The 19,192-nt window shown below is 36.0% G+C and overlaps 1 protein-coding gene and 1 pseudogene across 1 annotated transcript; one reads left to right on the forward strand and one right to left on the reverse strand.

The window, feature by feature from the left end:
* Positions 1-1,225: 1,225 nt before the first annotated feature.
* On the reverse strand, positions 1,226-3,145 carry LOC130954582 (reticulon-like protein B16; annotated as a pseudogene).
* Positions 3,146-14,990: 11,845 nt separating this feature from the next.
* Positions 14,991-18,765, forward strand: LOC130954906 (diaminopimelate decarboxylase 1, chloroplastic-like). The gene is made up of 8 exons (XM_057881677.1): positions 14,991-15,546; positions 15,645-15,819; positions 16,245-16,394; positions 16,565-16,726; positions 17,202-17,387; positions 17,788-17,910; positions 18,053-18,142; positions 18,501-18,765. Exons 1-8 carry the CDS (start codon positions 15,050-15,052, stop codon positions 18,579-18,581), a joined length of 1,464 nt encoding a protein of 487 aa, XP_057737660.1. The 5' UTR covers positions 14,991-15,049; the 3' UTR covers positions 18,582-18,765.
* Positions 18,766-19,192: the final 427 nt, after the last annotated feature.

Consider the following 19,192-nt stretch of genomic DNA (forward strand, 5'->3'; position numbering starts at 1 on the left):
CCATGGTGGTGGAGGCCCTATATAATTTTCCTTATCTCCAAATGCGTCTTTGTGATAATAGATAATCTACAAGCAAAATAGTAAATGTAATGATTATCATCAAAAGAGAAATCGAAAAATGAAAAAAAGATAAGTACAATAGATTGATTACCATCAAAACATAAAAACAACTATCAATACTTAATGCATTTTTTTCTTGAAATTTTCAAACCCTTTTCATAAGCTCATCATGCACAAATCTTGTCCAATTCTTGTCCAATTGTATCTTGTGATGTTCTCTGCATCAACAATGGCAGGTATGTGCTTTGGGGATGTGACATTCTTGTCCAATTGTATCTTGTGATGTTCTCTACATCAACAATGGCAGGTATGTGCTTTGGGGATGTGACAGGACTACTTTTTGGTGCCAAGAATGAGTTAATAATGAACATTGTAAGTGCTCTCCTAAAGTAATCTCTCCTGTTAGATGTTGAAACATTACATTCTCTTGAATGTAACGTTTCTTGTAGCCATGGACTTCTCACAGACTTGAACGGGACAACCAATCTTTCTTGCTCTGAAGTCCATTCTTCTTTCGGAAAGCTTTTACCAATTGAAGGTAATCCTAGATCTACCCCAATTTTATCTGTTGTCACATCGATATCCCCCACCACTAATTCCAGTTTGCTTGTTGTTGTGTTATATGCTTTAGCAAGTGGAGGAATAACTGCCTATCAACTTTCCAATCTTGAATAGTCTTCAAGGATGAGAATCCCATTTTATCAACTTCAAGTTTTTGTTCTCTTGTAAGTGAATTTATCGTTGTGAAAACCAAATTAGGAGAACAACGACATTCTTTCAATTTCTGCAAACATAAAGTAAAAAAATCTTCACCCAATTTAACCATGATTTGTTTGGAAAATAATAATAATAACAATAATAATAATCATAATCATAATCATAATAACAGTAATACTGGCATTCAGATACAGACACAGATGGATACAAACTATGCTAAGTTATGTGTGCAAAATCTCATTAAACTAGGTGCAAATTGTTTGATACATGTGTGCAAAATCTCATTAAAGTGAATGCAAACTGTCTAATTCATGTGTGCAAAATCTGATCAAAGTGGGTGCAAGCTATTTGATTCAAGAACAACATCTACATTATAAAGATGTTTCATACTTACAAGGCAACATTGTGGCAAGATTCCAAAAGAGTATAAATTGAAGGATCCTGGAAATCAAGACTCTTTGTCCTTGGGTATGTTATGTGGCAATCTATTGAAAACATTCTCATTTACAATTCTAAAATGTTTTGAAAATTGGTGATTTATCATTCCACAACATTTATCTACAAAATTTCCATATTTGCTATACAACACCGGGATAGTAAACATCAAGAGGGTTCCTGTCACAATAAAAGAGGAAGAAATGTAAATAAAGTTAGATACAAAGGGTGTTCATATTTAAATGGCAAAATGACTCTGTACAGCGCCAAACAAAAAGCATCAAGTCAAATAGGAACAATGACATGACATGCAACCTAGTTTGAAAATACATAAACGTGTGTGCTTTAATGAAACCATGAAAATGCAATGGAAGTTTGAGAATAATTAGGGTGCAAATGAATGGACACGAATCCACTTTGACCTCACACCAGAAACAAGACAATAAGAGAATGCAGTGAAAGGAATGGCAAAAGAAGTTCAAGTGAAACACCTAAATATTATTTAGTACAAAATTTATAATACATTAAATAAACTTAAGATGCAACCATACCAACCTTGTGAGTGTGAAGAAAGAGAAGATGCTTCCAATGACAGACAAAAGCCACAAACAAGCTACCACCTGTCAAGTAAACAATAAACTGAATCACCTCTGCTCGTTATTCATCAAGTCATGTACACAAATTGATATCTACAAAATCCAATATCTAAATGCAAAAAGTTGTATCACTAAATCAAAGCATAAAAGTGTAAGACACAAGTAGGCCATGAACAAGGTTGAAGTAGAAAGGTAGCTGACATACCACCTCAAAATACTCCTCCTGTTATCCTTTTTTTATTTTGTTTTGAGAAAAGAAGGATGTCCCAGTTAGCAAATCTCAAAACTAAAATTTTCCATGATAACAGAACAAGTGCACATATACTTTTGAAAAATAACTGATGAATTTGAGGGTAACACTTCAACAATGCAGGTTGAAGGAATGTATTAATATAGATCACATTTTTGCGTGATTGATAAGCCCATTAGAAACTGTAAGTAGTCATTCTTAAATTTAACAACAGCTATCCTTTTAAACAGATGACGCTCAACCTAGTTTATTTTAGGAAAAAACGGATCTTCATACTTGAATCACTAACTTCTCATATCACAACTCCCCAGCCACAATCCCTAAATTGCTACACTTAATACAAAGCTAACCTTAAAAAATATTCTGAAATCCTTTCCAATAGTGATATCATGTGCTATAAGGAGCAAATTGTTGATCTTGACCCGGAATGAAGCTGCTACATTATTGACCATCTCCTTTGACATTACTAGCTCTGTAATGTTGGTGGTTGTCTGCATTTAAAAATTAAAATAAAATAAGACAGGCAATGATCATGTTCACTTTAAAATGATGAAAAGCATGTATATGCAGAACAAGGATTACTGGTCATACTTATTTCTAAGGGCCGCATAGTTAGCACGCAGAAACAAGAGTACAATCAAAATCAGCAAGACATCTGAACAAATGGTTAAAGAGGGTAAACTGGTCCAATCAATCGGGAACCAGGCAATTGTTGCAACAACAATGACAGCCACGGAAGGTTGCCATTGCCTCCACAATAGAATATCAGCAACTACAATAGAAACAAAGGAGAGAATTAGAAAGAGTTAATACTTCAGAATTAGTATATCCATGTCCAAAAGGGGGAAAAATGAAAGAAGTTTGTGAAGAAAAAGAGTTCCATTCATCTAAAAAACAACTGACCAGTATAAATAATATCTTCATATCAAAATTTTCAACTCCAACAAATATGAATATAATGCCCAACCTGTTAGATTTATAATAAAACAAATGGAAGATAGAGTCTGCTGACCAAAAAGAGAAAGTTAAAGTAGAACTTCAATCTCTTACCAACGGTAGTAGGAAGCTATGCGTCGGATTCAGACATGAAACCAACTCTTCGAAATGTAAGTCGTAGCCCTACCAAACAGACTGCCCTGATCTGGACAAATAACTACCGCGTTAGCTGAATTAATACCATTACTGGCAACAAGCTTCGCAATGACAGCATCAAAACAAATGCTCCCTATTCAATCATCATTGCCAAATCATAATAATCTTCCAAATCTCCAATGCAACTAATACATCAACACCGATAAACTCAAGAGTAAACTACAGTTACGAAAGCTGGAAGCACGAACAAACATACACTTACATTTAATAAATAAACTTACACAAAGCTTCACAAAGATGATACAAACAAAACAACCCCCGCAATTTGAACTAATGCTTCAGGTCAAATTACCAAAATCACAGGCATAACCATCAAAGCCAAGAAATTTTCTTTGTTATACAATCTACACAAAATACAGTGATTAAACATGGCATGATCCCACTCATACTTAGCATCGATATATAATAAACAATTATTTTAACAGGAAAAAATATTGAAAGCCAAATTACATGATTTCTTCAACGCAACGATGATCCAAATAGAATCTTATAAAAGAACGGGTAGTAAAGCGTAGGGTTAGAAGAGAGAAACATGAATCAAATCGTCAAATTCTATGCGTGATAAACCTTAGAATTCGATAAAAGCAAGGTTAGAAGAGAATGCTGAAAAGGAAAAGAAAGAAAACTAGGTGGAACGTTACCTCGTTGAAACAAAATACATTATAGTAAAACAAAACATTTTGTGTATTGAAATGAATTCCGAGGTTATGGCATGTTCTTGATATGTGTTGATGTTTTCGGTATTGCAAGCAGTGTGTAACGGATTGTCCCTGCTTTGGCAGGTTGAGTTTCTGTGAACTACTCATAAACCAAAGAACAAAACAAATCGCTCCTAAAGGAATACTTGTAATTTAATTATCGGGCCTGCTACACATACAAGCCTACAAGCAAACAAGTTGGCCCAGCCCAAACAGAAATCACGCGCATGAAGAGAGATAAGATGGCGCGTCAAAATCACGCGCTCAACATTCGAACGGTTACGTATGGCAGACTCTTCCACTTCTTCCACTTCTTCCATTTCTCAAGGCACTTTCAAAACAACGAAACCCTATCATTTTCGAGCGAAAATCAAGTTTCAAAATATAGAAATCGTAGTTCGAAAACTGCATCAAAACACCATCAACCTCTCTGTGAAGAATCTGAAGAAAAAACAAACCAAGAATACTCAACGTAAGTCCATTAAAATACTGTATATTTTACTTTTCTTCTACGTCGTTCTTCTAGGGTTTACTATTACTCTTGCTTCTTTGTTACACTGTTCTAAGTTATACGTCGTTCTTCTAAGTTCTACGTCGTTCTACATTGTTATTCTAAGTTCTCCTGCTATTTTTGTTGATTTTTGGGGGTTTATTCCGTAGATTCGGGGGTGTAAACTGCTTAACCTTGTAATGTGGCTTGATATTGAAGCATGGTTGAGTGATATCTGACTGATATCTATATGGATGTATCTGAATAATATCTATGGGTGTATTTCACTGTAATCAATGGGTGTATCTTGTTTGACATCTTCGGGTGTATCTGAATAATATCTATGGGTTTATCTCACTGTTATCAATGGGTGTATCTTGCGAATATCTTTGGGTGTATCTGACTCATATATATGCGTGTATCTTACTGTTATCAATGGATGTATCTTTTTGTTATCAATGGGTGTATCTGAGTCATATATATATGGGTGTATATTACTGATATCTTTGGGTGTATTTTTAGTTTCAGAGAAAATGGCAGCAAGAAACCAAACTAAAGACCTTAAATGTGCCACACATCTCCTGAATGATAAGTTCAGAAACATGACTGAGGAGAAGAAGGCGATTGTGAGGGATCTTGGATTCGGTGGGTTGATGCACATCCCACCACTGAGGGTGGATCACCAACTCTTAAGGGAGCTGGCAAACAACTTCAAACTTGGGGAGAACAAACTGAAGACAGGATATGGTTCTTTCCAAATAACCCCAAAAAAAATAGGTGATGCGCTTGGCATCAATGCAACAGGTAATTAGCTCAAAATTATAGATGAATATTAAGTTGTTGCTTGGGTGTATATTAACCTGATGCTTGGGTGTATTTGAACCGACTTGGATGCTTTGTTATCTTCCTTTTTGTAGGAGATCTATTTCCTGAGAAAGTTGACTATAAGAAACTTTCTGATGATGACAAAATAATTTATAGAAGATTCCAGGGTAAGACCCTCAAAAGTCTTACCGATGAAATGATGGAAATCGGCGTTGGCAACGAAGAGGAACGCCTGATGTTCAAGAGGATATTCATCCTCTACATACAGATGGCGTTCCTTTTGCCAACGACGATAAACAAAATATCGCCCGTGCACCTGGTCCCAATTTTTAAGATGGACGGCATAGAGGAGAGAAACTGGGGGGGCATGTTTTGACCTTCATGATCAAGGGCATAACAGACTATCAAAAGAAGAAGAAGAAGGCAATCAATGGCTGCCTCTTCGCCCTGATGATAATCTACTTTCATCTTTCAAAAAACAAAGGCAAGAATAGGGTTGAAAGACCACCAAAGCCATGGATTTCCAACTGGACTAAGGAGCAGTTGGTGGAAAGAATGAATGCAGAGAGAGAGGAAATTTTGGTGAGTAATCATAATAAGTTGGTGTATTTTATTTACCCGAATGGTACTAACTAAAATATCTCATGTTTCAGGGGATTGTGAAGTTGGCAGAGACAAGAGAAAAAATGAGAAAAAAAGAAAAAAAAGAAAAAAAACAAGAAATAAAAAAAACAAAAAAAAGGAAGGCGAGCCCAACATCGTCTTCGGACACAGAAACTACTGACAGTGACACTTCTACCTCTGAGTATGAGGCTCAAGAAGACTCAGAGGATTCGGGAAGAAAACACCCCGGCAAAAAGGGGAAAAAGTAAGTACCATACTTGGGTGTAATTTCTTTTTCGGTTTGGGTGTATTTTGTTTGTCCACGTTGGGTGTATGTAGCTTATTAAGCAGGGTGTGTTTCGTTTGCTGCGTTGGGTGTATATTGTATATTTAGTTGGGTGTATCTCGTGAATTCATTTGGGTGTATTTTTAGTATGTTCTAAATGACAATTGTTTGCCTTCCAGAATGGACTCAAGAAAAAGAAAGCAGAGGCAAGAGGAGTCAGATTCTGACTCAGAATCTGAATCTGAACCAAGTGATGAGTAATGTCCTGAAATTATTACTCCTTTCTTTTGGCTTCTTTATAAAGATTTTGTGTATTAACTGAAGTGTCTTTTATTGACTTATAGGAGCGAAGAATCATCACCTGGGAAGAAGGAGAAGAAAAAGAAAAAACAAAAACAACTCCAAAAAAGTAAGCAATTCTTTGGATAAAATTCTGTGATAAAATTAATTTTTTATTTCTGATTGGTACTGTTTTTTTTCCACCCAGAACACCACAAAAAAAGAAAAAGTTGTTGTGGAGGATTCACCTCCTGAAGAAGATCAATACTTTGACGGGTACAGTACCTCGTAAGCTATACTACGGTCTATCATCGTAATTATTTTTGTTAACGTCTTATTTTATGAATGTAGTGAGAGATATGAAATATCGAGTGACGAACTTGATGAATGGCTAGGGAAAAATGTTCATAAATCTGCTGCAGAGGGGTATGTCTTGCTGGGCTGTGTATTTGAGATTTTGGTGTCTTTTGTTTGCTAATAACTGTATCTTGTTTCGCAGGGACAACCAAGCTGACCTGCGATCGACAGAAGGTCGCTATGTGTCCTCTGAAATGTAAGAAGCTTTATTATTTAATAAAATCTTGTTATCATGATTTGGATGTATTCTGTGATACAATTTGGGTGTATTTTGTGGATCAAGTTGGGTGTATCTTGTTTACTAAGTTGGATGTATATTTCGTTTGAATAACATGAAATTTGTTTAGACTACCGGCTGTGAACTTGGGAAGTGATGATCCTTCCTCTCAAGCACGCACAGAACAGAGTAGTGTAAACCAGCCGTCTCAGAGCATGTAATTTCTCTTTCAAATAACCGTTACTTTTGTTCTTCTAATAACTTCTACTTCTAATTCTGTATATATTTTTTTTAGAAAAAAAAGTCCTTTATTATTTTATTCAAGAAAAAAAAGGCAGCAAAAAAAAGCAAAAACTGCAATTATGTAAGTTCTCAAAAAACAAAGCCCGTCTTCTTTTTGAATTGTTCGGGTGTATTTTTTGACCTTCTTTGGGTGTATTTTAGGTTGACTCCGAATGATTCCAATATGATGGTTGTTAGGGAACAAACGCCGTCGGAAGCGCTTGCAATGTGAGTTTTCCAAGAATATTTCAACCTTATAACCTTATTATTTTCAAATACGTTGTTAACCTTTCATTTTTATTCTTGTTTAGAGTCCCGATCCAGTTTTTTGTGCCGGCATCCCAGCAAACAACCACTGACGCAGATTCCGAGCCAACCCGCTACAGATTGAAGGGGCTAGAGAAACGTAAGAAAATAATATTGGGTGTATATTTATTTAGAGTTTGGGTGTATATTTGATAACAGTTTGTGTGTATATTCTTCCTGATTAATTTTGTGTAACTGTGCAGCACTCCTGAAACCCCCAAACAACTTCAAGAAACAACACCCAAGCTTCCCCCAGCTCCAACAAAAATGTAAGTTCATTAGACTAGAATCAATCTTTGCTTATCATCCGTATATTCTTATTCTTACTCTTATTCTTATACATAATGATGCAGTCATCCAGACGCAGAGGACGTTGCTGCCCTGTTGATGATGGCACGGACAGCAACCTATGTTCCTAAAACAGATCCGGGGATGCCATCATTCAGCCTCAGATTGACAGATTCAAACCAGGAGGGGGCGTCGACGCAGGAGACAGAAAGGGAAAAATCTCCAGAAACTGCAACTATGCTAGAACAATTGGACAGTTTGGTCCAAAAGTTAGCAAGCAGTGCGTCAAAGGGAAAAGACGAAAGTCCACAAATTCAGAGGGAGACTGGGGGAGAAAGTTCTGCAAAGTTTGAAACTCCTGGGGGAATAAATCAAATTCCGGATGATATGAAACAAAAGTGCTACATCTGGGGGACGAGACTGAAGGAAGACGCAGATGGCAATACTAACGAGTATGAGGAGATGTGCACTCTGATTGGCCAAGGAGAATACATTTTGATCAGAATGCACCTTGCATCCCTCCAGGCAAAAAGTGATATAGAATCTCAGGTAATTTTAGACTAACATTAATGTTTTTACACCAAAGTCAACTGCGACGTTTATTAATGTAAAATTGATTTCGGCATATATTTCTAGATTGTATCTGCCATCTGCCTCATCCTAAACCAGAAAAATGAAAAGAGGTTTCAGGAACAAATATACTGTCTCCCCCCTGATATTGTGGTAAGTGTTACTTCTACGAACTTTGGGTGTATTTTATGTTTTGATTTGGGTGTATTTTGTGCTTTGATTTGGGTGTATGTTGTGTATTTTCGGTTTTTCATTTCTTGTATCGCAATTCTTGCAGAGCATGGCACTTTCGGATCACCCAAGGGGGGAATTCATATCCTCGAAAACGAACAAAGAATTCAGGGTGGAAGCCTACCCGAGTTTCATTGAATTCATAGATAGAAAAAAATTAAGTTCGCATCCATATGTAAGTTTTCGTTTCGTAAATTTGTTAGTACGCTTATTCACTTATATGCCAAATAAAATAACAGACTGTTGAAATGTGGCAATCCTTCAGATTTTTGCTCCTGTTTGCCACTCGGGACATTGGTGGTTATGGCTGATAAATACAACAAAGCAAAAATGTCAAATACTTGACCCGCTACACAAAAAAGCTCCAAGCGATGAGAGAAATGACATTAATAAATTCACTGTAAGTTGCCTCTGTCTTCTTTACTTTAATAGATAGGTCTATTTTGAAGGTTGAGTTGGGTGTATATTCCATATTCAGTTGGGTGTATCTTGTCCATTCATTCGGGTGTATTACTGATTTGTTTTGGTATTTAAGGGATATGTATTTTCAAGATTGATAACATATGCCGGCGGGAAACCTCTCGAGAAAGGCGAGAAGGAGAAGGAAATTAAAGCCTCATATGTTAAAATTTCAGGCCAAAAAACAAGGTATAAATTTGTGACTCTGAACATTAAACTTTCCTAAATGAGATTTGTAATTTATTTTCTTCGCTTTCAGCTATGACTGCGCTATCTACGTAATGAAGTGGCTTGAGTTAATAGAGCCGGAAAACATTAAAAAGGGGAAGTATGAATGGGATAATTGGACACAGGTAACTGTCTTTAGAACTATATAACTCTGTATTACTTTACTGAATTAATATTTCTGTTTAAACATAACATACTTTTTAATTGTAGGAGGAGGTGGACCACTATAGAGTGGAGTATGCTTCCCGGATACTATTCAGTGAGATGAATACACAGAGAGATCGGACAATTAGAGAGAGTAGTGCTATAAGGCTGTCGAAGCCATCCTCTGTATTATTGAGTCCGTTTTGTCAGATTAATTCTGCTGATATAGAAACTGGGTAGTTTGTAAATTGAACAAATGATGTAAATATTTGCCATTTATCAACAACTTCTATTCCATCTATATTTTTTCCCATAGTTAAACTATCTGTGCTGGTAAACTGTCTGTGATGTATTCAAAAACTGTATTACAGGTGGTAAAACATAAAGCAAAAAATCAAGGCATACGCATATTATAAACTGTTACACCCAACGCAAGTCTAATAATACACCCGAGGTTGAATAAAATATACACCCAATTGTCTGTGCTGTATTCAAAATGAATGAATTACATGTACTAAAATATGAAAAAAAAACATCAACTGAAATATACGCCCATAACCTGTGAATTTTTACAGCTTTTGTTCTATATGTATCTATATATGTGTCTATATGTAAATTGTCAATTAACAAAAATACACCCAAAAGTAACAGTGATTTTACACCCATACTCTTTATAACTATACACCCAAAGAGTTATCCCCTGCTGCTGGTACCCTGAACTGATAATTTATAACTTGTCCCTGATATTGGTTGCAACTTGAATGCGCCACTGATGCAGCATCAAACAGGTTTATCTGAATATAACACTCACGCATTAGCTAAACTATTAACTAGAAAAATAAACTCAATCGCCACAAATTTAAAGAACATTACATTTACCTCGCTTAAAACTTTCGTCTTCTTCTTCTTTGTTTCATTTGCAATCTGTTTCTCCAGCTTTGAACCTAGCCTGTTTTTTGGACGTCCTCTTGTTCGAATCCTTGGCGGGCTTTGAAGCTCGTTAACGGATTCCAAGTTGGCGTCTTCGTGGGATAAAGAAGATGTCCCCTTCCTTTTGCCTTTTAGTGCTTCCATCTCGGACATGACGTTATCGTACGCACGGTGCAGAATTGCAGTCAGCTCCTCCGATTCGGAGGCAAATTCGCAAATATTTTGCGAACGAAAAACCAATTGGTCGAACCTCTTGCTTCTTGGCTCCATTAGTGGCTCGTCGTGGCTGCTCTTGATGTGTGTGTGTTGCCTCTTTACCTTCTTGCTCTATCGTTCCAGTATGTATTTAGGGGACACTTGGCTTACTTGTTCGAAGCTTAACACGCTTAGTGCGTGACGGCACAGTATCCCTCTCGACTCGAATAATAAGCATTGGCATTTTACCTCAGCTGCAACTGAGTCGTAGGTAACCGCGAACTTGTCGAATATTGAGCTGGAAACTTGTTCTGCGACTTCGTATACTGAATAGCCTAGAGCGGAATTCTTTAATCTGGTGATGCAATTCGCCTTTCCTCTGAATTGGGCTTGGACTTCCCTAAACTTTGCGTGAGTATACGCATCTTGAAACTGAGCTTCGATGGAGGATTTGGTTGCACACGGTATGACCGTATGAAAATCTGCAGCATCTGATTCTCTCTCTGCTTGCTCCCTGCTTCCGAGGCAATTATCGTACTGTTTGACGAACTGAATGAGCGAGCTGTTCCGGGTGATGTACTTGTTAAAAAATGAATGCATGCTCTCGCTCCTTTGTGTGCTTCTCATCCCTGCCCAGAAGTGGTGGTCCAGATAGATAGGAACCCATATGTGACGGTCTTCGTACAGATCTGCATAATACACCCAAACACACACAGTAAAATACACCCGAGAGATCGTACAATTTACACCTCTGCTGCAGATTTTAAAAACACATTACCTGAAAGCCACTTGTTGTCCGCAAGACCAAAATTCACCAGAAAATCGTTCCAATTCCTATCGAATGAGTCTTTGCTGTGAGAGTTCCAAACAACATGGCTCATTTGTTGTTCGATATCGGCATGTCCCTTGTACCCGTTTAATTTGCTTGGAATCTTCTTCATGATGTGCCAAATACACCAACGGTGAACTGTTGTTGGCATACAGGCCTCTAGAGCCCTTTTCATTGATGCGCACTGATCGGTGAGAAAACCTTTCGGAGCGTTTTCTCCCATGCAACGAAGCCAGCATTGAAATAACCATTTGAATGAATCAATTTCTTCGTTCTTCATCAAAGAGCATCCGAGAAGTGTTGACTGACCGTGGTGATTCACCCCGACAAAAGAACCACAGACCAAATTATACCTGAAACGAATTACCATGGTCCAGAATGCAAAATCATTAGGTACACCCCAACAAATGCTTCGAATACACCCAATGAAACAGCCAATATACACCTCTGCCGCGGATTCGTAAAAATAAATTAATTTAGCATCATAAACAGGGACATTTTGTTACCTGTTTGTATTGTAGGTTGTGTCGAATGAAATGACGTCTCCGAAATACTCAAAGGCGGCTCTGCTTCTTGCGTCGGCCCAAAAAGCCAGCTTAATTGATTGATCCTCCTCGAGTTCGAGCTCAAAAAAGAAATTCGGATTCTTCTCTTTCATTCTTAAGAAATATTTCCCGAATTCCTTTGCATCTTCTTGTTCGGAAACATTCCGCACTTCCCTGGTAATGTAATTCTTCACGTCCTTTTCGATAAAATTTAACTCGCGGTGACCCCCGGCAGCCGCAACAAATGATTGGTAGGTTTTGCTTGGTCTGATACCGGCCTCGTCGTTATTCTCTATCGTACGACGAATGGACATGCTTAGTTCCCTGTGCTGTTTGAGCATCTCTGCTTTGCTTGGACAGCAGAGGTGTGAATGATCCAGCACAACCTTTGAAATGATCCAAGCACCGACATCCTTCAATATGTGTATATAAATTCTTGCAGGACAGTTTAAACCGGCTGTCGGATTGGTCTTCTCGGTTGGAGATATTTTAGATTTCCATTTTCCCTCTCTGCTACATGTAATCAGTTGATTCTTAATCTCGTTTCCCTTCCTATTTGTACACCGAACTCTTGTAGAGAAACCTGCAGCCTTGGCGTAGTTCCTGTAAAATTTTCCGGCATCTTCAAGGGTCGTAAAGGTCATTCCGACCTTCGGAACAAGCTCGTCATCAACAACTGAGAGAGGCTGCACAATACACCGTGTCAGAACTGTGAATACACCCATAGATATGATACAAATACACCCAATCATGTCTAATATGATACACCCGAACCGAAACAACTCAACTACAGAATGACCTTTAAAGCCATAAACTGTCAATACACAGGCTGCAGAATACACCATATCAAAAACTAAAAACACACCCAATCATGTCTGATATAATACACCTGAACAACAACAACTCAATTAAAAATAACAAAAAACCAGTAAAGTGTATATACACCCACACTTATAGCTAAAATACACCCAAAGAAGAATTGATCTACACCCGAGCGTCTGCTATAAATTCCAGGTAATTAAACAATGTTCAGCAATTTTTAAACTACACAATGCTATACAAATTACTGTAAATCAAACCTCAGGAACTTCGTTAGATTCAAATTCATAATCCACATCGCCTGGATTCAGCACAAAATCTGAGCTTGAAGGATCCATTATCTTCAAAACGAGTTCGAACTTTGATTTCAGAAAACAACAAATCAAAAGAGAAAACGAAGCTCGAGTTACAGAGAGAGAAAAAGATAACGTAAACGAAGAACATACCAGTGAGAAAAGAAGAGGAAAAGATCGATGGAGAAGAATGAGGGAAGACGCGCGAGAAGAAGAACAACCAAATCTCAAAATAACGAAAACGAAGAAGGAAACAAATATTTTAAATTTGGAAGTTAGATATACGCGGCATATTATATAGCGCGTGTAATCAACGTACGTGGAGGAGCGCGTATTTTAAATTTATTGTTTAATAAACTTGTAAAGCATACAAGCCCTAAATGGCTTGTATGCAGAGCTTTTCCGTTTAATTATTTAATCACAAAATGTGACAAATTGTGTATTAAAATGAACTCATAACATAGGGCTTGTTTGGGTGAGAAAAGATCATTTTTCGAGTAATCTTTTTTTAAAAGATTATGGAAAAGTAAAAGTAATTTTATATTTAGATATTTCATTTAAAAAGATTTTTTTATTTATTAATTATGTTTGAGTATAACAATATAAAAATATTTTTTTATTTATTTATTATATGAAAAATATCATTTTAAAAAAAAAAGATCTTTTAAAAAAATATATAAATGATAGTTTTTCAAAAAAGATATTTTTCTGATTTTAGTATTTTTACTTTTACTATTAAAAATTTACTAAGTGCATGTTTGGACGCCATTATTTTGTTAAAAAAAATATCTTTTTTCAATGAAAAAAATCTTTTTTTATTTTTTAACGTGTTTGTCAAATTTCTAGTAGTAAAAGTAAAATCACTAATAAAATCAAAAAAAGATATTTTTTGAGAAACTGTAATTTACATCTTTTTTTTTAAAGATCTTTTTTTCTTAAAAAAAAAGATGTTTTCATGTAATAAATAAACAAAAAAGTACTTTTATATTGTTATACCCAAACATAATTGATAGATAAAAAGACTTTTTTACATGAGATATCCAAACATAAAATTACTTTTACTTCTCTATAAGATCTTTTAAAAAAAGATAATTCGAAAAAAAATCTTTTCTTAAAAGCTCAACCAAACAAGCCCTAAACATACTACAAAAAAAAGATCTTTTTTCAATAAAAAATATCTTTTTTTTATCAAAATAATAGCGTCCAAACAAACACATAATATTATCTTACTGATATTTTAATAACTATGTTTTACTGTTTTAGCTCTTAGAAACCAAGAAATCAGGTATCATCATTTCCGTCTATGTTAATACCATTGAATACAGGAAAACACTAAAATGAGTTTGAATGTTGTTAATTTCACTTTATACTTAATACCAACAAGCCTCACTTTTTGACTTAAAATTTAACTGTTTGACATTATTATTCAATTTGATTTATTGGTTAAGAAATCACCTAGAACCTTTAGGATTTTATACTTTAAAACTGAACTTGATTAGCCAAATAAAGTGGCAACAAACACGCAAAACATGAGTATATGTATCCTTGATAGTACATTTTGCTATAAGTTGGTGCTTGATACTCTTATTGTATCACAAAACTCTTAAACATATAATTGGAGAAGTTAACACTTTATTTTTGTCCAATCTAGAGTGCTCTTAGCTAAAGTAATAATAAGCCTTGTTTTAAATTTATAACTGGAGAAGTTAAGACTTTGGTTGATGATGATATTTTATGTAGTATTTTAAGGCTGATAGTTAGGGCTTAGGGCAATATGGGCCTGTGAAGCCCAAACAAGGTAGGTGGAAATCTAAACACAAAAACAAAATGGGCCTATGAAGCCCAAACAACATAGGAAAATTGCAAGGGTCTTGACTTTTGACTTTATAACATGCAGTATCTCACAGCTTCGTTCCAAGCCTTGTCGGCAAAGAGAGCAAAGAAGGAAGAACACAGTTACTTGCCATGGCAAGCACACACCTCGTTTCTCAATCTCCTTCCATTCCAAAAACCTTGAATTTCAGCAACCCTTTCTTTTCCAAATCCCCATTTCCCCAAAACCTAGTTCTTCCCCTCAAAGCTTCCCTTAAACCCCGCGTTCTCAGAGCCGTTAACGCTGCCAAGACTCCTCTGGTGAATCCTGCAGAAAAGAAGACCCATTTCAAGCACTGTTTCACGAAATCCGATGACGGCTACCTTTACTGCGAGACCGTTAAGGTCCAAGAGATCATGGAATCCGTGGATAGAAGACCCTTCTACTTGTACAGTAAGCCCCAGATTACAAGAAACGTTGAGGCTTATAAGGATGCGTTGCAAGGTTTGAACTCTGTTATTGGTTATGCCATTAAGGCAAACAATAACTTGAAGATTCTCGAGCATTTGAAGCACTTGGGTTGTGGTGCTGTGCTTGTTAGTGGTAACGAGCTTAGGCTTGCTCTTCGTGCTGGATTCGACCCCACAAGGTTTGGATTCAATTCGAACTTGTTGCATTGGTTTCTCTGTGGTTTGAGCTTTTTTTTTTGTTAAATGTGATTGTTTTTTGTATTTGTTGGTAACTTAGGTGTATCTTTAATGGGAATGGGAAGATTTTGGAGGATTTGATAATTGCTGCACAGGAAGGTGTGTTTATCAACATTGACAGCGAATTTGACTTTGAAAACATCGTTGCCGCTGCAAGAATTGTTGGAAAGAGGGTCAATGTTTTACTTAGGATCAACCCTGATGTGGATCCACAGGTATGGAATGTATATAGATTTTAAGGCTTTATGGATAAGATGTTAGAGTTGATTTTCAAGCATGACTAGTGGATTATAGGTAGGAGTAAGGTATTCATACAATTCATGTTTGATTTTTTACTAAAATGGTAAGTTAACTAATAGGGTTGACAAAGGGCAAAGGACAGCCCGGTGCACAAGCATCCCGCATTAACATTGTGTCAATATGCAACATTCATAAGTAATGACATTGTTCTATTCCAATGAAATGGTATAACCTTCCATTTCAATTGCTATTGTGGTTTCTCACCCTCTTGCTGCTATTTTTGTGATTAACTGCTATGTCCAACTTGACACCTCTAAATTTGTAGTATACTCATTTGTATGTATGATGTCCTGTTTATTATTCTGAAAATATCTTAAGAGACTTTTGTTTTTCTGCTTAGGTCCATCCTTATGTTGCCACTGGAAATAAGAACTCTAAATTTGGCATTAGAAATGAGAAGCTGCAGTGGTTTTTAGATGCTATAAAGGGGCATCCTAATGAGGTTAAGCTTGTAGGTGCCCACTGCCATCTTGGGTCAACAATTACCAAGGTACATCCTGAAACCTTGTTCCTTCCTCTTCTTCTGCTTTGTGACTTTTGGGTGTATTTTTCTCCTACCCAGTTTTTTCTCCTACACTTCTACACTTGCATGTGGTTCTTAATCTCTGCTTAGATATAATTGTTGAAAACATTGTTGCATATTTTATATTATTTTTATAGGTAGACATCTTTAGGGATGCTGCTGTTATTATGATCAACTACATTGACCAAATCCGAGATCAAGGTTTTGAAGTTAACTACTTAAATATTGGTGGTGGACTTGGGATAGACTATTATCATTCTGACGCTGTCCTTCCGACCCCAAGGGATCTCATTGATACTGTGAGTACCGCACCCATATCTCATGCATTATTTATCACATTATTTTTGCGATAAATTGGCATTGCCAATATAATATGATAAAAAATGAAGCATTATGTACCATGCATGGACATGTGGAAAATCAGCCCTTGGAGAGCTATTACATTAGTATAAGTTTAATAATTATATACAATAACAGTATGAGAGAACACTAGTGCTAGTTGCTAAGGACTCAATGTATCATATCATATTTTTCATTATTAGATGTCTTCTCTCAGTTGTCTCGTGCATTTACCTTGGTATACATGTGGTAAATGTTGCTACAAAAGGTGCTTGCATATTCATGATTGTGTATGTTAAAAATCGTTGGTCAGCAGCTTTGTTCTTAATAATGCCAATTAATTTGACATTCCTTATCATAGAATAAGTAGTATTATATTATTTACTTGCACACCTAAAGTAGCCCTGCTAATTCCCGTTTTCACGATTCGCATAGGTACGGGAGCTCGTTCTTTCCCGTGATCTCAATCTCATCATTGAACCAGGGAGATCACTTATTGCAAACACCTGCTGTTTAGTTAACCGGGTGACAGGTGTCAAAACTAATGGGTCCAAAAACTTTGTTGTGATTGACGGAAGCATGGCTGAACTTATTCGTCCTAGTTTGTATGATGCTTACCAGGTAATTTTGTTCAAGCAAGCTACTCTTGTATTGTCAAATGTATGTAACACATTGTTTTATTCATAAAATTTTCTTTCTGATGGCTTGCTCCTTTGTCCTGTGGATAATTTGGAGACAATAAAAAGTCCTAGATCATAGTACATATGCTTTTAAATAACATGATGTGCTACGCCTATGAGAAATTCACATATTAATATATTATTGTTTGTTGTGGATGTCAATATCTGCATTCCTTTTAAAGCTTACAAACAATCTTGCAACTTTTGAGGGTTGGATCTCTCTGGCCAAAGGGCACTCATATTGTTCAGTTTCTTCAATTTGGTAGTTTATAATACTTAATATCAACACGTTCAATTTCTTTTCCATAAATGTTCATTGACATCTCATTTTTCAATTGCAGCATATAGAGCTGGTTTCCCCCGCCACAGCAGATGCTGAGATATTGACCTTTGATGTCGTTGGGCCTGTCTGTGAGTCTGCAGATTTCTTAGGGAAAGGAAGAGAACTCCCAACTCCAGCCAAGGTGATACAATGCATAAGTCCTATATTTAATATTTGCACCATAAATAATATACTATTATACTAACATAACTAGTGACTGATGATTATGACAAAAATGACAACTTGTTGATAGTGTACCATCTAAAACCGAGTTTCACCTGCAGGGTGCTGGTCTGGTTGTTCATGATGCTGGTGCTTACTGCATGAGCATGGCATCAACATACAATCTAAAGATGAGGCCTCCTGAATATTGGGTATGGAAATGCTTTTTCTTATTTTTATTTGCTTGTTTTATGTTTTATTTTTTATGATTTATGGGGCGCAAAGTACGGTATTTTGGGTGGATAATGCACGTTGATATTCGTAATGAAAATACAATGCATTTTATTATTAAATCACTGTCAAATAAGATCCTTCTTAATGCTCTCTAAATTTTTTCCAAGGCCTTGAGTAAAATAATTTGAATGCTGTACATCAAGGAAATAAATTAGGGAAAGTAATACAAGTTTTTGCGAAAGCTCATGTCATGTTGGTATGAGGTTTACATTAAGTTATTCTTTGATTTTTTTTTTAAATATTATGAATAAAAATGTATTATTCTGTATATTTTAGGTTGAGGATGATGGATCTGTGAGCAAAATAAGACATGGAGAGACTTTTGAAGATCACATTAGGTTCTTTGAGGGACTTTGAGCCGAGAACAAAGTTAATTTTGGTTGTATTTTGGTTTTTGGTCTTTTGGATATTGTCATGCCAAAGAACACAACAGTTTTTGTTCTGTTTCTTCGATTCTGGCCAAACTTTGATCCCTTGGCCCCTTGTAGGAACATGAATTAAAACATTGAATCCAGTAAGAGTTATAAGAGCATTCAATCTCCTTGTGGTTTCAATTTAGTAAAAATGCAAGTGTGGTTGTAAATTGAAAAGTGGAACTTGTGCATAAAGATATGAAATATGTTCTACATAATCTTAATAACGCATATGCATACTAGGTAGTGTTTAATGTTTAATAATGAATACTATATTCTACAGTGTATCTGTGGCTTACTAAGGAATTAAACGAGGCTGTGTTCCAAATTGCGGTGAACAGAAAGAGCATACTAACAATAATTTAGTATTTATATACTTGATATTTCCCAATATACTATATAATTGTAGATTTGTAGGAATCCAATTTGCAAAAGGATCTTCAATTGACATCCTCACGTTGCAAAACCTCACAGCTAGCTAATAACCTATTCTCAAATAGAAAACTTTTATTTCTCTTTTATTTTGCCTCTAGATTTTATATACTTCTTTTGGTA

Source organism: Arachis stenosperma, chromosome 10 (genome assembly GCF_014773155.1).
Source record: "Arachis stenosperma cultivar V10309 chromosome 10, arast.V10309.gnm1.PFL2, whole genome shotgun sequence".
Taxonomy (NCBI): Eukaryota; Viridiplantae; Streptophyta; class Magnoliopsida; order Fabales; family Fabaceae; genus Arachis; species Arachis stenosperma.